General features: G+C 43.9%; 1 protein-coding gene and 1 long non-coding RNA gene across 3 annotated transcripts in view; one reads left to right on the forward strand and one right to left on the reverse strand.

Moving 5' to 3' along the window:
• The window catches only part of MRPS27 (mitochondrial ribosomal protein S27), a 72,340-nt gene extending 61,792 nt beyond the window's left edge, over positions 1–10,548 (reverse strand). The window contains exons 1-3 of one of the 2 annotated variants that reach the window (XM_014594484.3): positions 10,465–10,548; positions 8,878–8,955; positions 1,091–1,161 (exon numbers count right to left, since the gene is read on the reverse strand). In XM_014594484.3, coding sequence (XP_014449970.1) covers positions 1,091–1,144 — 54 coding nt within the window. In that variant the 5' untranslated portion in view covers positions 1,145–1,161; positions 8,878–8,955; positions 10,465–10,548. The other variant, XM_006274635.4, reaches the window with a different exon arrangement.
• On the forward strand, positions 8,033–9,651 carry LOC132249602 (uncharacterized). The gene is made up of 2 exons (XR_009461106.1): positions 8,033–8,158; positions 9,092–9,651. It is a non-coding gene; the product is annotated as an uncharacterized LOC132249602 (long non-coding RNA).
• Positions 10,549–15,459: the final 4,911 nt, after the last annotated feature.

The raw sequence follows: 15,459 nt of genomic DNA on the forward strand, positions 1-15,459 counted from the left end.
CCCAGGGCTGCTCTAATGGTACCTACATGACATGTTTTGGCCTGTAGCACATGCAGAGAAGGAGTGGGCCATGTTTACACAGAGGCACTCCCCAGCACTATCTGAAGTGATGCAGACATACCTGAAGAATGTTCAGTAATGGATTGAAACCCCTATTAGTGAGGCCAGTGACCACTCTGATTAGTGGATACTGTGGCTGAGCTCCTGATATACACTGTCAGCAATTTTCCTTCCAACCTTAATTATACAGTTTGAAACTGCTTTAAGAACAAATTTCATATTAACGTCATTTAAGTGCAGAGTTCAGTAAAAAAAAACTCTAGCAAATCAGTGCAACAAAGAATCTGAATACATATCTCATATCTCTTGATTACTAATAATTGCAACAAGAATAGTAGTTTAAGTCTAGCCAGCACATACCCTAGCCCAGTCTGCTACAGTAGCAGTGGCAGAAAATGGCCACAACCTCCCCTCTGCTAGAAGAGCCTGGAACTGGAGGAAGGAACATATCTAGCCAGGGAACATGCTAATGTAGCATATTCATTTAGCTGCCTATGCAGATGGTGTTGCCATAGAGCACATGGAAGATTTTATTGCTGCGCCTGTCACAGACCAAAACCAGAAGAAAGCAAGCAGCAGCACTGCATGGCTCCCACTGGGATGGATCATCTCACCTCTGTGGCAAGGGGCCAGGCTACCAAAGTGGGATGTAACTTGTACCTTTCTGTGGCACGTTCTCTGAACCAGGCCCCAGTACTCTTTTATTAATAGTCTGTATTGTGGAAGCACTTACATGCCCCCTAAAAATGGATCAAGGCTTCACTGTGCTACATGCAAACTGTACTAGCACAGACAGACTATTCCCTGCTCTGAAAATCTTACAAATTAAAGTATAAGGCAGATGATTACACCAAGAAGAGAAAAAGAATAATATGGCAAACTTCACCCAGCCAGGGCTTACATTTAGCAGTGTAATAAATGTTTGCAATTAAAGAACTTCCTGAGTAGATTATACCATCTTTTCCTTATGAGTTCATAAGCATTCAAATGGCACTTCCATCATTATTAGGACTGTGATTTATTTACTCACCCTTGATATTGTCAAGGAGCTGACAGGCAGCTTTCTGTTATAGGTTCTGTCCATTATGCCGGCTAATTCAGCTGTAGACACAGAGCATAGAAATTATATTCTGCTAATAAAAAGATGCAGAAAAAAAAACTACAGAGGACAAGCTACAATGTCTAAAACGCTGGGCAGAACCCTTGAAAATTCACTGGTGGTTTCAAGCTTGGTGTTCTTTAGACCATGCACTTTTCCTTATTTTATTAGAAACTACAAGTCACAGATACACCACCACTAATTGAGGCCCAAAAGGGATAAACAGTCAGTCAGTTGGATGGAAACTGGGCAATATGTCAGTAGTTTGTTAACAGCATGGAGGCCTGCTCCAAGCACAGTATTTAAACCATTTATTGTACAGTGGTTTGGGGCTGAAACCATAAATCTAATAAATCTGAGTTGATGTGTTAGTTTTGTATTTTTCCTGAAAAATACCAATGATGTGAGGAAAAATAGCTCTATTACATCATCTATCAGATCACTTCTTTGTCTCTTTCCTAAGAGCATATGTCAATGGCATCACGTCCACGGCACTAAAAGAGATTAAATTAAAGCTTTTATATTTTCCTGCATGCTATGATTGTCTCCAGACTTAAAAAATGACCCCTCTGCAATTCAAAGCCCACTGAGAAACCAATGACAGTCCTTATGTTGACATCAGTGGCTTTGAACCCTTGCACTGCAACCAATACATGTGGTAACCTATTATTTTTAAAATGTGTTTTCTACCATATGGTCTGAGCTTCCTACCTCCCACCAAAACATGCAGCATCCATAATTCCTCCCACAACACAGGCATTTTCTGACCTTCCAACTCCAGATGAGCTAGGGTGGAGGGGTAAGAGGAAAGCAACATTACATCTTTAGTTCTTATGTCCCTGTAAGAGACACCTACTGACTGCCTGATCAATCTTTTAACAGCATCCTGCACTACAATCAGAGTTGAATCCTCAGGATCATGCAGAGTTTGAAAAACAAGAATTGGTATCATGGTGTTACAAGGATCCTGTAGATGCTACCTAAAATTATATCATTTATGTAAAGATCTTCATATCAAGCAACTGCTGGAGCCTTGCTTTCGAGTTAAACTTCAGGCTGTTAGCTTGAATAACACAGTTGTCTAGTGCATACCCAGACTTTTACTTTTAGATATGACCTTACACCCTTAGGGCTCTTGAGGAACTCCAGTACATCTACACAAATGGATCTCAATACATTTATGAATGAGACTATGTCATGGGAGACTGCTACAGCCCATATCATTTTCAGAGGTGCTAAGCACATGTAGTTCTCACAGACTGTTCAGCACCTCTGAAAAAGCAAGCCACTTAGTTGCTTAAATACAGATTTAGATGTCTAATCAATTAGGTATCCTTGTAGAAAAATGTATGTCTTTTTCTTAATACCAAATCCAAATGGCTGCACACATTTAAAGGCAGTGATTCCTGCTTGCGATGTTATATTTTAGTTATAGTGACTACAGTAATTACAGAATCTTTTTCTCATTTTTTCCTTAGAGTGGCGGATACTTTTTGTCTCTTACTGCACTGAAAATGTAGAAAGAAGGTGAGAGGGGGAAAAAAAGGAGATGGTAGAAATGACTGAAGGATTTAATCCCTCTGAAGAGAAGAAAGATCCATTGATCTACTCTGAGACAACTTTTAACAGTTAGAGAGGCATTTTGATTCTTTACAGCAGTGATAAAATTCAAGTACATGGAAGGAACTAATCTTTAGGGAAAAAATGTGGCAACAATGTCAAGCTGACAGCAATTAGCAAAAAGGTTAGTTACCAAAATATGCTCACCTGAACAAAACAAACTAACAATCATTTATAGCTCTTCCTCTCCACAATGAGATTATGGAAGAAGATAGGAAAATATTCAATAAGAAACTCTGCAGTATTTCAGAAAAACTACAACATGGCTGTGAGGCAAATGAAGGAACAGTTGGAACACAGGTACAGTGGAGTTGTTTTTCAGAATTTATTGAGTGATTGTGGATTTAATGAATCTCTTCAAGCTGGAAGATAAAGCCTAAGATAAATAAGTGCAGGTGCCCCATCCTGCAAGAGCTTTTGTGGAAGCATTTGAAGAGTTTCACACAGGAAGGCCTTGAAAAATTGGTCCGTTGTTCTCTCTCTGAAGCTGGAAATCTCTGTAGAAACCTTGCCATGGAAAGGATCATACATCAACATTATCCCATTCACAAAGGCAAAATAAAATCAAAGCTAAGGCTTACAGAACAAGAGACAAATCAAGTTAATTGAAAGTCTGCCTATATTGCCAGCCAAACTACAGCTTCTAGTTTACTTGCTAAAGATGAACAAATGCTTTGCAATCATTTATTCCAGTTAGGCTTCTTGTTCAGTCTGAAGTGTGTCTGACACCAATTGTTATTTTTTCAATAATTTATTTTTTGTTTGTGTTTTTGTTACTTTTTTCAAAACGTGTTATAACATTTTTCAAAATGGATTCCAGTAATTTGTTATGGAATTAATTTTCCCCTGTGAGCTGCTATTTAAAATCAAAACTGTTGCCATGCTGCAAATTAAGGACATCTATACATGTGCTCCAGGGGGCGGGTAAACATGCTTTACTTAGAGCAGCTCTGCGCCCACAGTGTCACATGTATTCAGCATCCTGCACTTCAAAATGGTGGTGGGGTTGCTTTAACTAAAGCTCATTCAAAGAGCTTTAGTTAAAGTGCCCCTGCCACCATTTTGAAACATGGGGATGCTGAATGCACATGATGCAGAGGCTGCTGGAGTGTACTAATTAGCATGCTCCGGCAGACTCAATTAATCAAGCTAATTAGCACGCATTGGAGCGGAGCTCCATCACTTATATAGCTGCCCTACATGTTCTTCTGGAAGTATTTTGCATATAGGAGCGCATACTTTTTTCCTTTCCTTAGTGTTCCTGAAAGTAAAATTTGAATACAAGTGTTTATGGAAACACAAAGCTGATGTATGAATGCTGAAAGTAAATTTTGTATTTAAGTTATTATAGAAAATGTTTTTATACTATTTGCCAGGATAAATATCATATACACTCAACATTCTCATGCATACTGTTAAAGGTAAATTTTTACTTAGCTGCCACTTTTTATTAAAAAGGTTGGTTAAATTTCTTCAGACTACCAGAGACAAGATGACAATAAACTTGTATAGAGTATTGCATGTATTAAAACAAAAAACTCTAAGGTTAGAGTGGAGGAAACTTAAATTCCAGACCTCACTTTCTCAAGCAGTGAGAGGAATAATCGGCTCTTCTTGTATGTGGTTTTTGGTTTTTTAATGTGTGCTTTTTCTAATTCTCTTCATGAAAATTAAAATTCCTGCTCCCTAGGACAGGATGACTGTGGAAACCAGGAATGAAAGGTAAAGTGACTAACAGTAGTTATTATTTGATAACTGTTATAAAAATGAACTGCCTGATAGAGAGGTTTATTTGAAGGCTGCATCAAAGGATCAGGCTATGATTTTAGAGCAGCATCAAAAGTCTCATTGTTCTCAAATTGCCAATATCCAATAGAGATGCACTACATCTCAACTGCCCACTACACCCTTAGGAACTGTTAGGAAAGGGTTGTAATTTTGTAATAACAACTGCTTTGAATAGGAGGTACTAATGTCCACAAAGGCACCACTGCCATCTGGTGTTCAAATAAGACAGTTTAAGGTTATTGGTGACTGATAACACTACAATTTTTTTCAACCAAAAATAAGAATAAAAAAGTGCTTGGTTTTCACTGGCCTCTCATGCTTTCTATAGTCTTCAACAAAGCCGACAGCACTTAAGGCATGGATGGGCAAACATGTCCACTGGTGTAATTTATACTGATATCAATGTAATTTACATCCTGAATAGGCAAATATGCAGCTACCCTGGGGTACTGCACATGGTGAGTGACTATTACTGTATTTACTTGAACCTGAGATGACCCTAAATTTAAGATGCCCCACCCCAAATAATTAAATACATGGAAAAATTTATAAATTCATCGTTCCCACTGCTGCAAGAAGGCAGGCAGTGGGGAGGCAGGTGGTGTAGGGAGGTCAAGTAGCTTTTCCCCTACCACCTCTGCCCCCTTTCTGCTTCCCAAGTGTCTGCTCCCCACTTCCACGTGCCAGCCTCCGCTCTGCACTGGCTGACTTTGTTCGTGTTCCAGCCTGTCGCACTGAGCACAGCCCCAGCACAGTCCTGTAGTAGCTGTGGGGGCTATGAGCTACTGCCATGGGGCTGGGCTGGGGCTATGCGCAGTGCATGGATAATGCTGGTGAAGAGCAAGGGTAAGGTGGGGGAGGGAGTGGGCCAGGCAGGGTGAAGGTAGATGGGGAGATGACAGGGTGCAGAGATGGCAGTCACCTGCCCCCACTGCCCTAGTACACAATTCTAAGACAAAGGTTTTCCCTCCCCCATCCCCGCCCAGTGTTCAATAAGAAAAAAAAGACCTGCCTTAGAATTCTGTAAACATGGTATTGTGTTTTGCAGCAGGGTAACAAAAAAGCAACTGTTTGCCTTTAGCAAATGGCTATCTCACTATGGATATGGACAGATAAAGCCTAGTTCAGTAGATCTTAGGCTGGATGAAAGCAGGACAGAGAAGCACCTTAAACCAATTGAGTTCCATCCTCAGTTCTTTCAGGAGATTCTTGGTGGCAGAGCTGTGCTGCTACCCAGCATGTCCACAGGTGCTGGATAGTGGAATGACCTTCAGGGAAGGTTAGCTGTGAAATAAGCAGGGGTAACTCTGACAAATAAGCAGTCATGGACCAAGCAGTGGCAGCACCACCAGGATGTGGTGGGGACAGCAAATGGCAATGCTCTCCCTCCTGAAAAGCCACATATATCCTCTGATGGTGTTATGCAATGACAAATACAGATTGCCACTATAGTAAGCCTGTTCAGCCTCTCAGCCATGAGTCTACACACGTCCTCAACAGCAGAGGAGGCGAAAGAAGTTAGAATCTCAACAGCTTATGAAGGCAGACAAAGACTGCAGCGTAATGAGATTGCCAATTGTCCTGGTCCCCTTGCCATTGGATTAGAGTCCTGTTGTCAAGAACTGTGTAGAAACTGATATGCAGAAGCTGTTCCATAATTAAAGAAATCGCACACAGGCATCTTCCATGAAAATGGCTTTAGCTTGCAGTAGAACCTGTTGATCCTGGTTTGGCCTTGTCAGCCATCTTTGAACCCACAGATAAGACAATTATGGAAGACAATCATCCTTGACTGCAAGGGATTGCTGATGATACGATTCCTTACTAACTGAGCCGAAGTTACTTTCATTTAGTGGGAGGCAGGCACAGCTGGTGAATTCAGACTGGTGGGGTGGGTGGAGCATCACACCAGGTGGGAGTATCGCAGCTGGCTGGGCACTCAGGCTGGGAGCGGGGAGGCTGCAAACCCCCTTGCTCCCAGCTAGCTGCAAACCCCGCCCAGATGCACGGGTAGAGATTTTTGCGGCAGATACCGATAGCCAATTTTTCAGGAAGCAAGTCGGATGATACCGATCCAATTTCCGATATGCAGCTCTTCAGCTTGAAGAGCTGTGTCCAGCTGGTAAGTCTGGTGTGGTGAAAAGGGGCGGGGGGAATGGGGCTGGGGCAGGCACTGACCAGCCAGTGGGGAGGAGCGTGGGACAGAGCCACAAGTGGCTTATCTGGGGAAGGGGGGAATTGCCCCCTGGATCTGCACGGGGCGGGCTGCAGCTGTGGGCTGGGGTGGCTGGGGGACTGAGGCGCGACTTATCAGGGGGCATGGGAATGGAGAAGGCAGCTCCCGCCACTGTGTATGGCTCGTCCGGTGCTCGTCTAGTGACTCCCATCACTCCTCCCACCGCTCATGCAGGAGGGCCGGGGGGGCGGGGGGCGTGCCCCTGGATCTGCCCTCCCAGGAAGAGCCCAGCTGCAGCCCACCCCACCCCACGCAGATCCAGGGGCACACCCCCTCCCCCCCAGACAAGCAGAAGGAGCAGCAGCGGGAACTGCCAGACAAGCACTGGACAAGCTATGTGCAGCAGTGGGAGCGGCCCCCCAACTCCCTTCCCATGCCCCCCCGATGAGCTGCACCACTGTCCTGTACTTGCCCCAGTCTTGGCTGGGCAGCCCCTGTTCCAACCCCACACCCTCCCCCACCATGGGGGGCCTTGATCTGCCTCCCGTGCCCCTTCCCTTCCCTCCCCTTCCCACCACACCAGACTTACCAGCTGTATGCAGCTCTCCATGCTGCTGGCTCTGCTCCTCACTGCCTACATGCTGTGCTGCAGCTGCACGCGCACACAGGCATTTATTGGACAAATTATCGGCCACATTGGGCTGATTTCCAATACAGAAAATTTTCTTTATATTGGTACTGATCAGATATCGGACTGATATATCAGTGCACCTATACAACAAATAGACAGGTGCATTTAGGTTGCAGTCTTCCTCAAAGAGTGTCAGCTGTCATGGAAATAACTATGGGCATGAGGAAAACCAACCTACTACTGTGTGGGCTACATACATGCAATTAGAGATCTATTATCTGCCAGAAAAGGATTTTTGCTTTTAGGATCCTGATCTTGAAGCAACATGCACATATAGACGCCTTGTATTTATGAAGGTAAGTATTAGTTGACAACATATTACTGAACACTACAACTGAACTTGTAATCATTTTAATGAAAAGTACAAAATATGCCATTTCTGTGGAGTTTTTCTTTAGATCAGTTTGAAAGGTGAAACACATCTGTAGCAGGACACTAAGGTGCCTGCTACTGCGAGAGCCAGGAAGGCTCATCAGGTGCCGGTCGCCAAGGTAACAAAAGGGGGCTAATGGGTTACACCTGCCTAGCCGGCTGAAAGAAGGGGCAGGGCCTGGCCTATAAAAACCACAGTCAGGAGGCCAGGCAGGGGGTTCTCTACCAGCAGCCAAGGCAGAAGGGGTTCCCTGCCAGAAAGAAGAGACAAACTGTCCTGCCAGAAAGAAAAGAGAAGCAGAGCCGGGAGGCCAGAGCAGAGTTGGTCACCACCGGGTGGCAGAGAACCCTGGTAGGCCTGAGTGCAGTTTAACTGGAGGCTTATGTTTACTTTGTAGCCCAGGGGCTTGTGTTTATGTTGCAGTTTGTTTACACCGGTGGTTTGGGTGAGGCTATAAGGGGATGGAGGAGGCCTCATAGGGGACTCATGGTAAAGTGAGGACCTCAGCCCCAGTGCGGGCACGGAGTTTGGGGGTACAGACCCCAGCTCCAGAACAGAGCCCCATGAGAGGGCAACCTTGCAGAGGGAAGAGCCAGGTGAGAGGGGCAGCATTATGGAGAAGCCCCAGTGTGGGTGTGGAGAGCCCCAGTGAGAGGGGCAGCAGTACAGAGAAGGCCCTAGTGAGAAGGGCGGCATACAGAGAAGGCCCATAAGGCTTAGAGATACAGAACACCCAGAGCAGGAGAACTGTGGCCAAGTGGAAGAGAGGTAGCCTCCCTATAAAAACACAGATATCATCAAAGTCATGGCAGGCGAGAATAGGAGGGTGCAAGTCCGAAGCTTGGCACAGTAGAGAAGGCGACGGGCTAGCATGGCGACCCTGCCGTCCCTCCTGTTACATCAAACTTGTGAGACCAGATTCAGATACCCTTACTCAGTCTTAGTAGTAGCATACTTCACAAATACTCGTATTCCAAGCAACTACTAAATGTAGATAAGAGTACTATAATCTGATTGGTAACTATTTTAGGCTCATTTAGTCAAGGTGAGTATGCAAAATAACTCCTTACCCAAGCTGTGCTCATCTTTTTGTCTTTCTTCCCATTTTGAACTGTCCACATAAGCAGCAGAAAGAAGACATCTTTTGCCTAATAACAATAAAAAAAATATCATCTCAAAAGCCAGATCACTGATAAAGGTGTCAAAATAACAAAATAAACACTTTATTGACTGTAATATTATGCTGTCCATTTACTAAATTAAATGCCATAAATTCTCTGGCAGCTACAGCAAGAAGTCCTGAGGGCCTGATCCAGAGACACGGTTCAGCTCTAGCCCACCAACTCCTTTGAGTTTGACATCCCTGTTCCACAAGATAGGGACAAGTGCTGAAGCCTGAAAGGAAGGAAACAGCACCGTGTACAGGGAACATGTGAAGCTTGCAGATGTTGCTGCTATTGAAAGAAGTTCAGAGATGCTGGGAGAGCGATAGATGAAGTGTTTGCTCTAAGTACATTATTGTTATTATTATTATCCAGTATACATTGTCCCTGGTTTTTAAAGTCCTCATCTTAAAGACCCATAAACTGAAAACTTCATAGAAAAGAACAATACAAATTCAATCTTAATCCTAAATTTATTATAATTATTATTTTATTGAAAGCAAAGGAATGATTGTCTTTTACTTTGCCCCCTTGCTTCTAAAGATATTTAAAACTATGCCCAACTCTTTGCAAATTTGAATAGCTCATGTTAAAAATTCACTGTTTTAGATTTAACAGTCCCAGTAGTGCAGCCTTGTATCAGCTCAGGTGAATGGTAAGAGCAGATACTCAAATACTATAGTGGTAAATACAGTATAAATTAATAATATTTGGATTCAAAGCCTATGCTAGTCCATTTATTTCCAGTTAATAACGTAGAAAAGTGCAAAAATAAAATAAGATGTAATAAAAAAGAGCTTTTACACATCTTGCAGAGGCAATCTCAATGTACCTTACAAGAGAGAGTGAGGGTAAGTACAATATCTTAGTTTTACAAGCAAGGACAGGTGAGTCAAACAAGCTGCCAAATGTTTGTATCACAAAGGGACTTTTAAATGGTGGGTATCCTCACCACAACTTTTTTCTATATTGCCCCTCCTCCCTTGTCATCCCAGGCATAAACGGGCCTCCATGAACAAACCATTTGGCCAACACGTGCCCAAGTGGCACGAGCAGCCTCTGTGCAGCGTGCAGCAGAGATCGGGCAGGGAGCACGGGAAGGAAGCAGAGAGCAGTGCAACAGATCCGACAGGGAGAAGGGGGGAGGGAGCTGAAAGCAGAGCAGCAGATCGGACAGCGAGAAGGCAGCGGATAGCAGAGCTGCAGACAGGGCAGGGGGGGAAGCAGAGCAGCGGATCGGACCGCACAGGGCTAGGAGCAGGAAGCAAAGCAGGGGACCGAGATCTAGGGAAGGCCGCGGTCAATTTTGGAGCCCGCTGCGACGGCCCCGAGCCCCAGGACTGGACTGTTCCATTCCCGACACTCCCCCGCCGCCCGACCCCGACCCCGGCCCCGGCCCCGGCCCCGACCTGCAGCCGCGCGCGGCGCTCTCGCGCCAGCACGCATCCCAAGCAAAGCCTGCCGCAGTATGGGGACCGCCATATCAGACCGTACCAAACCCCCGAGCCGGAGGGGGTGGAGACAGGTAGTCGGAAACGGCCAGCGCCCACGTGCCTTCCCCGCCCCTCCGGGCCTCAGGGCCGGAAATACCGTCAGGGAAGGCGCGTCAAGGTTATTTAGGAGCTGGCTTCTCGCTTTCCCTCCTCGCTTTGCCCTCCCCCCCGCCCACAGTTGGTATGTCCCGGGGACTAGAATGGCTGCCAAGTTCCACTCGGCTCCTGCGGGGGGAGCTCGTGCGCTGCTCCCCGCCCCCGCCCTTTCCGCTCAGAGGCTGGCGGAAGGTGGGGGTGACGCGTGCGCGGGGGGCTGCAGTAGCGGCGTGTAGTGCGGCCGGCGGGCAGGGGCTTTCTCGAGCGGTGACTGTCGGTTTTCTTTAGTAGCAGGGCCCATTTAGAAACGTGGACAGCCAGCTCCACCCAGCGTCCTTCGCTCCTGACCCCCAGGTCCCATGTGCGTGGTACGGGGGCCACCAAGCAGCCCTTCGCAGGCTGGAGCTTCGCCAGCCCGCCAGGGAAAAGCCGCAGGTTTCCCATGTTGTTCCTCCCTAAAGGAGGGTCCACTTTTAAAGTCTGTTCATAACTTTTTATATATGTTTGTGGCCCACCCATGGCTTGAGAAACGCTGGTTTAGAGTAATTTCCATCCCTGGAAATCTTCAAGAGGAGATTAGGCAGATGTTGGTTCAGGTGATTTAGGCAGGGATAATCCTTGCTTGACCAGGGGGCTGGACTGGATACCCTCATGAGGGCCTTTCCAGCCTCACTTTCCAAAGATCCTAAACAGCCCCAGAAATTGGTATCTAACCTGCACTTAAAAATTTACAATGATGTTGATTTGCCTCCCCCCCCACTTGTTCCAGTACCTAGTACATAGCTAAGAAACGTGTGCTAATACTTAATGTAAATCTTCCTGGTAATTTAGGCCCATTACTACTTTTCCTGTCTCCTGTAAATGAGGAGGGCGTTGTATTGTCATCCTTAAAACGACCCTTGTTGTATTTGAAGACTGTTATCAAATCCCCTCAATCATCTCTTCTCTCAGCTAATCCCACTGGTACCATCCTTCATCACGTATCTCTTGCTTTTGTTTGTGTTTGTATAGTCTCTCATACAAATATGACCTGAATTTAATTGAGACTCTTTGGTGCTGTGGCAATATAAAAATAATAAAATGTTAATACGGGTTTCCCTTGCTTTATGTGGGTTCGGTATGTGCAAATTCACTCTTATGCGATGACGCTTTTTATACCAAAAATTATGTGGTGAACAGCTGATTGAAATTCCTTGTTTACTTTCACTTTGCCTTATATGATTTATGTTCATAGAAACCCAAACTCAAAATAATAATTATGGATACTTGGTAGGTCTGCCTATGTTCTCCTCAAACTTGCAGTCAGAAGGCAGCCGCCATTTAAAAGCATAGCCAAATTCTCATCATTCTTTGTAGATTTCCAAAGAACTCATAACTGCTGCAGGTATACTAGACCTTAACATTGTTTCTAGTCCCTACTCTACTTGTTCAGTTCCAGTGTGGTTTGCTTCTCTGATCTGATGGCCTTCGCCAAAATTGGAATCTGGTTTGCTGATTCTAAGCACCGATCAATTTATAAACTAAGGTTGAGAAACTCACTTCGTTACGCATTTTTAGGAAGGTTTTTCTAATATTACATTCCATGCCACATGATAACTCTCCATTAAGGCATCTAATTTTGTAAAACATTATCATCTTAACCTTCAGACTGCCTCACAAAAAAGCGGTGCTGATGGAAATGGTGACAGTGGCAGCATATCCACCCATCTTTTGTAATAAATTTTTTTTAGGGACTTGAGCAAGTTGTTGTAAGATTGCACTCAGGCACCTAAGAAAACCTGTGCGCTTAACAGGTGGAACAGAATCGCATCTCTGGTCTTCATAATGGGCAAACTGATAGTTTTAAGTCAATGGCTGTGGTATGGGATGGGTGCATTTTGTACATATTACTAAAACAAACCGAAGATGTTGTTCTTGCAAACCCCTAGCCCCTCTAGCTGCCCTAGAATACATGCAAAAATGCTCAGATAAGTTTTCTTCAGGAATTTCCATTGCAAAAACAAAACAAGAAACTGAAATTGCAGATCAAACATCACATTAGGGAAGTAAAACCTTTGGAAAATAGAGGATTAGATAGAAAAACTTCCTCTCAGTTGTGATTGTACAATATTGTGTACAGGAGGCTAGAGAATTATTGCAGAAACTTAATAAATCCGCACCTGGTAAACTCATCAATTACTGTTGCAAACTGCTGTGTAGCTCCTTCAAATCCATATGGCTCAGTAAAAGGAGCACACTGCTCAGGGCAATGTTATTCATAGGTTTAAAATATTCATGATTATGTTTAAGCAACATACCTTGCTTAAATGCATTTTCCTTACCCCATTTATTTCAGTACTTACTTTCATATTGACCTTTTATAAACAGCATACTCATCAAAATACTGAATGATGTCTGATCTGAGAAGAAGTTGTGCAGATTCTGGTGACATATGATGAGCTTTAAAGAAAGTCACAATTAGGACCCATCTAATGGCAACAGAGCACATATACCAGCTGTGAATTAGCTCATTTGTACTGATCTCAGGAGGCTTTGGATCAGTTTTGTGCATTATCAGCCTGGTCCATACTACTATACCGCCTTCTCCATGCATATTATAGGGCTCCAAACTGCATTCTATCCTGGCATGCAAAAGGATAATGTATATAGGATTTTTCACATCTTCAAATTCCTGCCTCAAAGTAGATTTTTACATTATTTATAAAACCTCAAAAGGATTAATTTTCAGAGACAGTGGGCACAGCTACACAAGACTGCTGGATATTTATTTAGTACTTGTATTAGCAAGTACTAAATAAATGCGTAGTAACTGGAGTTACTGTGTAGCAGCACTGGCAAATGTCTTTTAGATGACACTGCTACAGTAGCCTAATAATACTGCATAGTAGCATATTAGTACTGTCTGTGCTGTGACATGCTAGCACGCGGTATTTTTCAGCTGTTGTGCAGTAAACATCTCATGTAGACGTGTCCAGTGAGTACATACAACTTTCTGTGACATGCATGGGGTTTTTAAATGTTTAGGGCCATAATAAATCCAGACTTAAACTTCTGTGTACAGACTTAGATTCTCCCCCCCACCCCCCCGGGAATTATTCTGATGGAGCAAAGGGTCTTCAGAGAAATATACTGACATGTTTAGTTGAGGAACTGTGTGAAATCAATATTTGTCAAAGAAAATTCTGTAATTACTGTGAAATCCAACTGAACTGATTACAACAGAAATGTTAACTTGACTAAGTTTCTTCAATGTTGTTTCCAAAGGAAAAAGGCAGATTGTTTCATTCAAATTATTTCATTCAGCACTTGGGACTGTTCTATGTTAGCAAATAAATTCCCATTATTTCTGTAAATCTTTTTCTCTGCTATAATTCTGAATTCACAGAAAGCTTATACATACAATACTTTACTGACTGAAGTCAGTAAATATTGCATGCACACTCACAAACACACATGTGTTTTAATATAGCTAAAGGAAATTACCTGATCTGTTATGAGTTCTAGTGCAGATGATTCAAGGTCCACCTCATAACAACCTTAAAAAAGAGTGGTCCAAATTTAAACTCATGAAGAACCACATCTCTGTTTCCTGCATAATACCAGATCAGAAGAAGAATTGTAAAAATGTAAGTGTTTGAGGAAGATAGAAAGCCAAATGGTTGCAAACTTAGAGATAGTGAAGTATGCATATGAAACAGCATAGTCCCAGTTCATTCTATGCCTCCAAAAGTGTAAAAATACCATTACATTCTAAAGAGGTCTCATCAGATACATGTTACGGAATCATGCAAAGCAAACATGATTTTTTAAGAAGCAAGGCTATATTCTCACCATGAAACCTGTTAAGAGTTGCCTTGTTGTCTGCTATTTTTCACATACTGATTAAATCAGTGTATCTGAAGGTACCAGAATACTGAAGAAGTGTGAAGAAGCCTAGTGTACTTTAAGATAAAGTAAAATTTCACGTCAAATGTACAGCTATCACCCTATCTGGATTGTTTGTCACCTGGATTAATTTCTCCAGTGTGCTTTCTCAAGCATTCATTCCGCATTTAAATAAAGAACAAGATACAATGACATATTCTGTCATTCACCTTATACCTTGCATTCAATTTATACCTCAGCTCCCCTTATTGATTTGGATTATAGAGTGGATTTCCCCTTTATAATCCCCTCCACAGAAAGAGCTGGACAATTAACATAAGGTTTGACATATTTATCCCAACACACCTTCCCTTTCCCCTATATCTTTATTCTTTGAGACAATCCTCACGTTGTAAACATAGTTATCATCACCAAGGATCAGGGTTTTTATTTCCCATAGAAAAAAATGGAGAAAAAAGTGGTCCCCCGCCCCTTTGTCTAAGGAAAATGTGGATTTTTCATTTTAACAGAGAAACCCATGAATTTTGACATTTGCAAAGAGCTCTGCAAGGGGCTGGGAGGAGGGTGGTCAGGCAGGGGGTGCCATGTGCATGTATATGCACATGGCCACCAGGCAGCCTGGATAGCAGCTCTCACTGGTAAGTGGTGGGCTTCAGGTGGGATGGAGACCCCCATAGGGAGGTAAGGAATGAGCTGGGCAGGTCTGGGGCTGGGAGGTGCTTGGGGTCCAGGGCCAGAATGCTCAGCTGCAGGGTCTCAGGAGGGAGTGAGACAGGCGACTCATCTGTGGGATGAGGTAGCTCCCCACTATTGTGTGCACTCCCAAGGAAGGCAGGGGGGACCCATGCCCCCCAGATTTGTGCTTGGGTTGGGGGTGTGCTGTTCACTGCAGACTTAGGCTCTTCATCATGCTGCCCTCCCTCTGGGGCCTCCGCAGCCCAGCAGGTGTACCTGGCACTGCAGGGCGGAGTGGGGCCACATGAGGAAGTTCCTTGCTGCTGTGAGCTCTACGCTG

The sequence above is a fragment of the Alligator mississippiensis genome, chromosome 3 (assembly GCF_030867095.1).
Source record: "Alligator mississippiensis isolate rAllMis1 chromosome 3, rAllMis1, whole genome shotgun sequence".
Classification (NCBI taxonomy): Eukaryota; Metazoa; Chordata; order Crocodylia; family Alligatoridae; genus Alligator; species Alligator mississippiensis.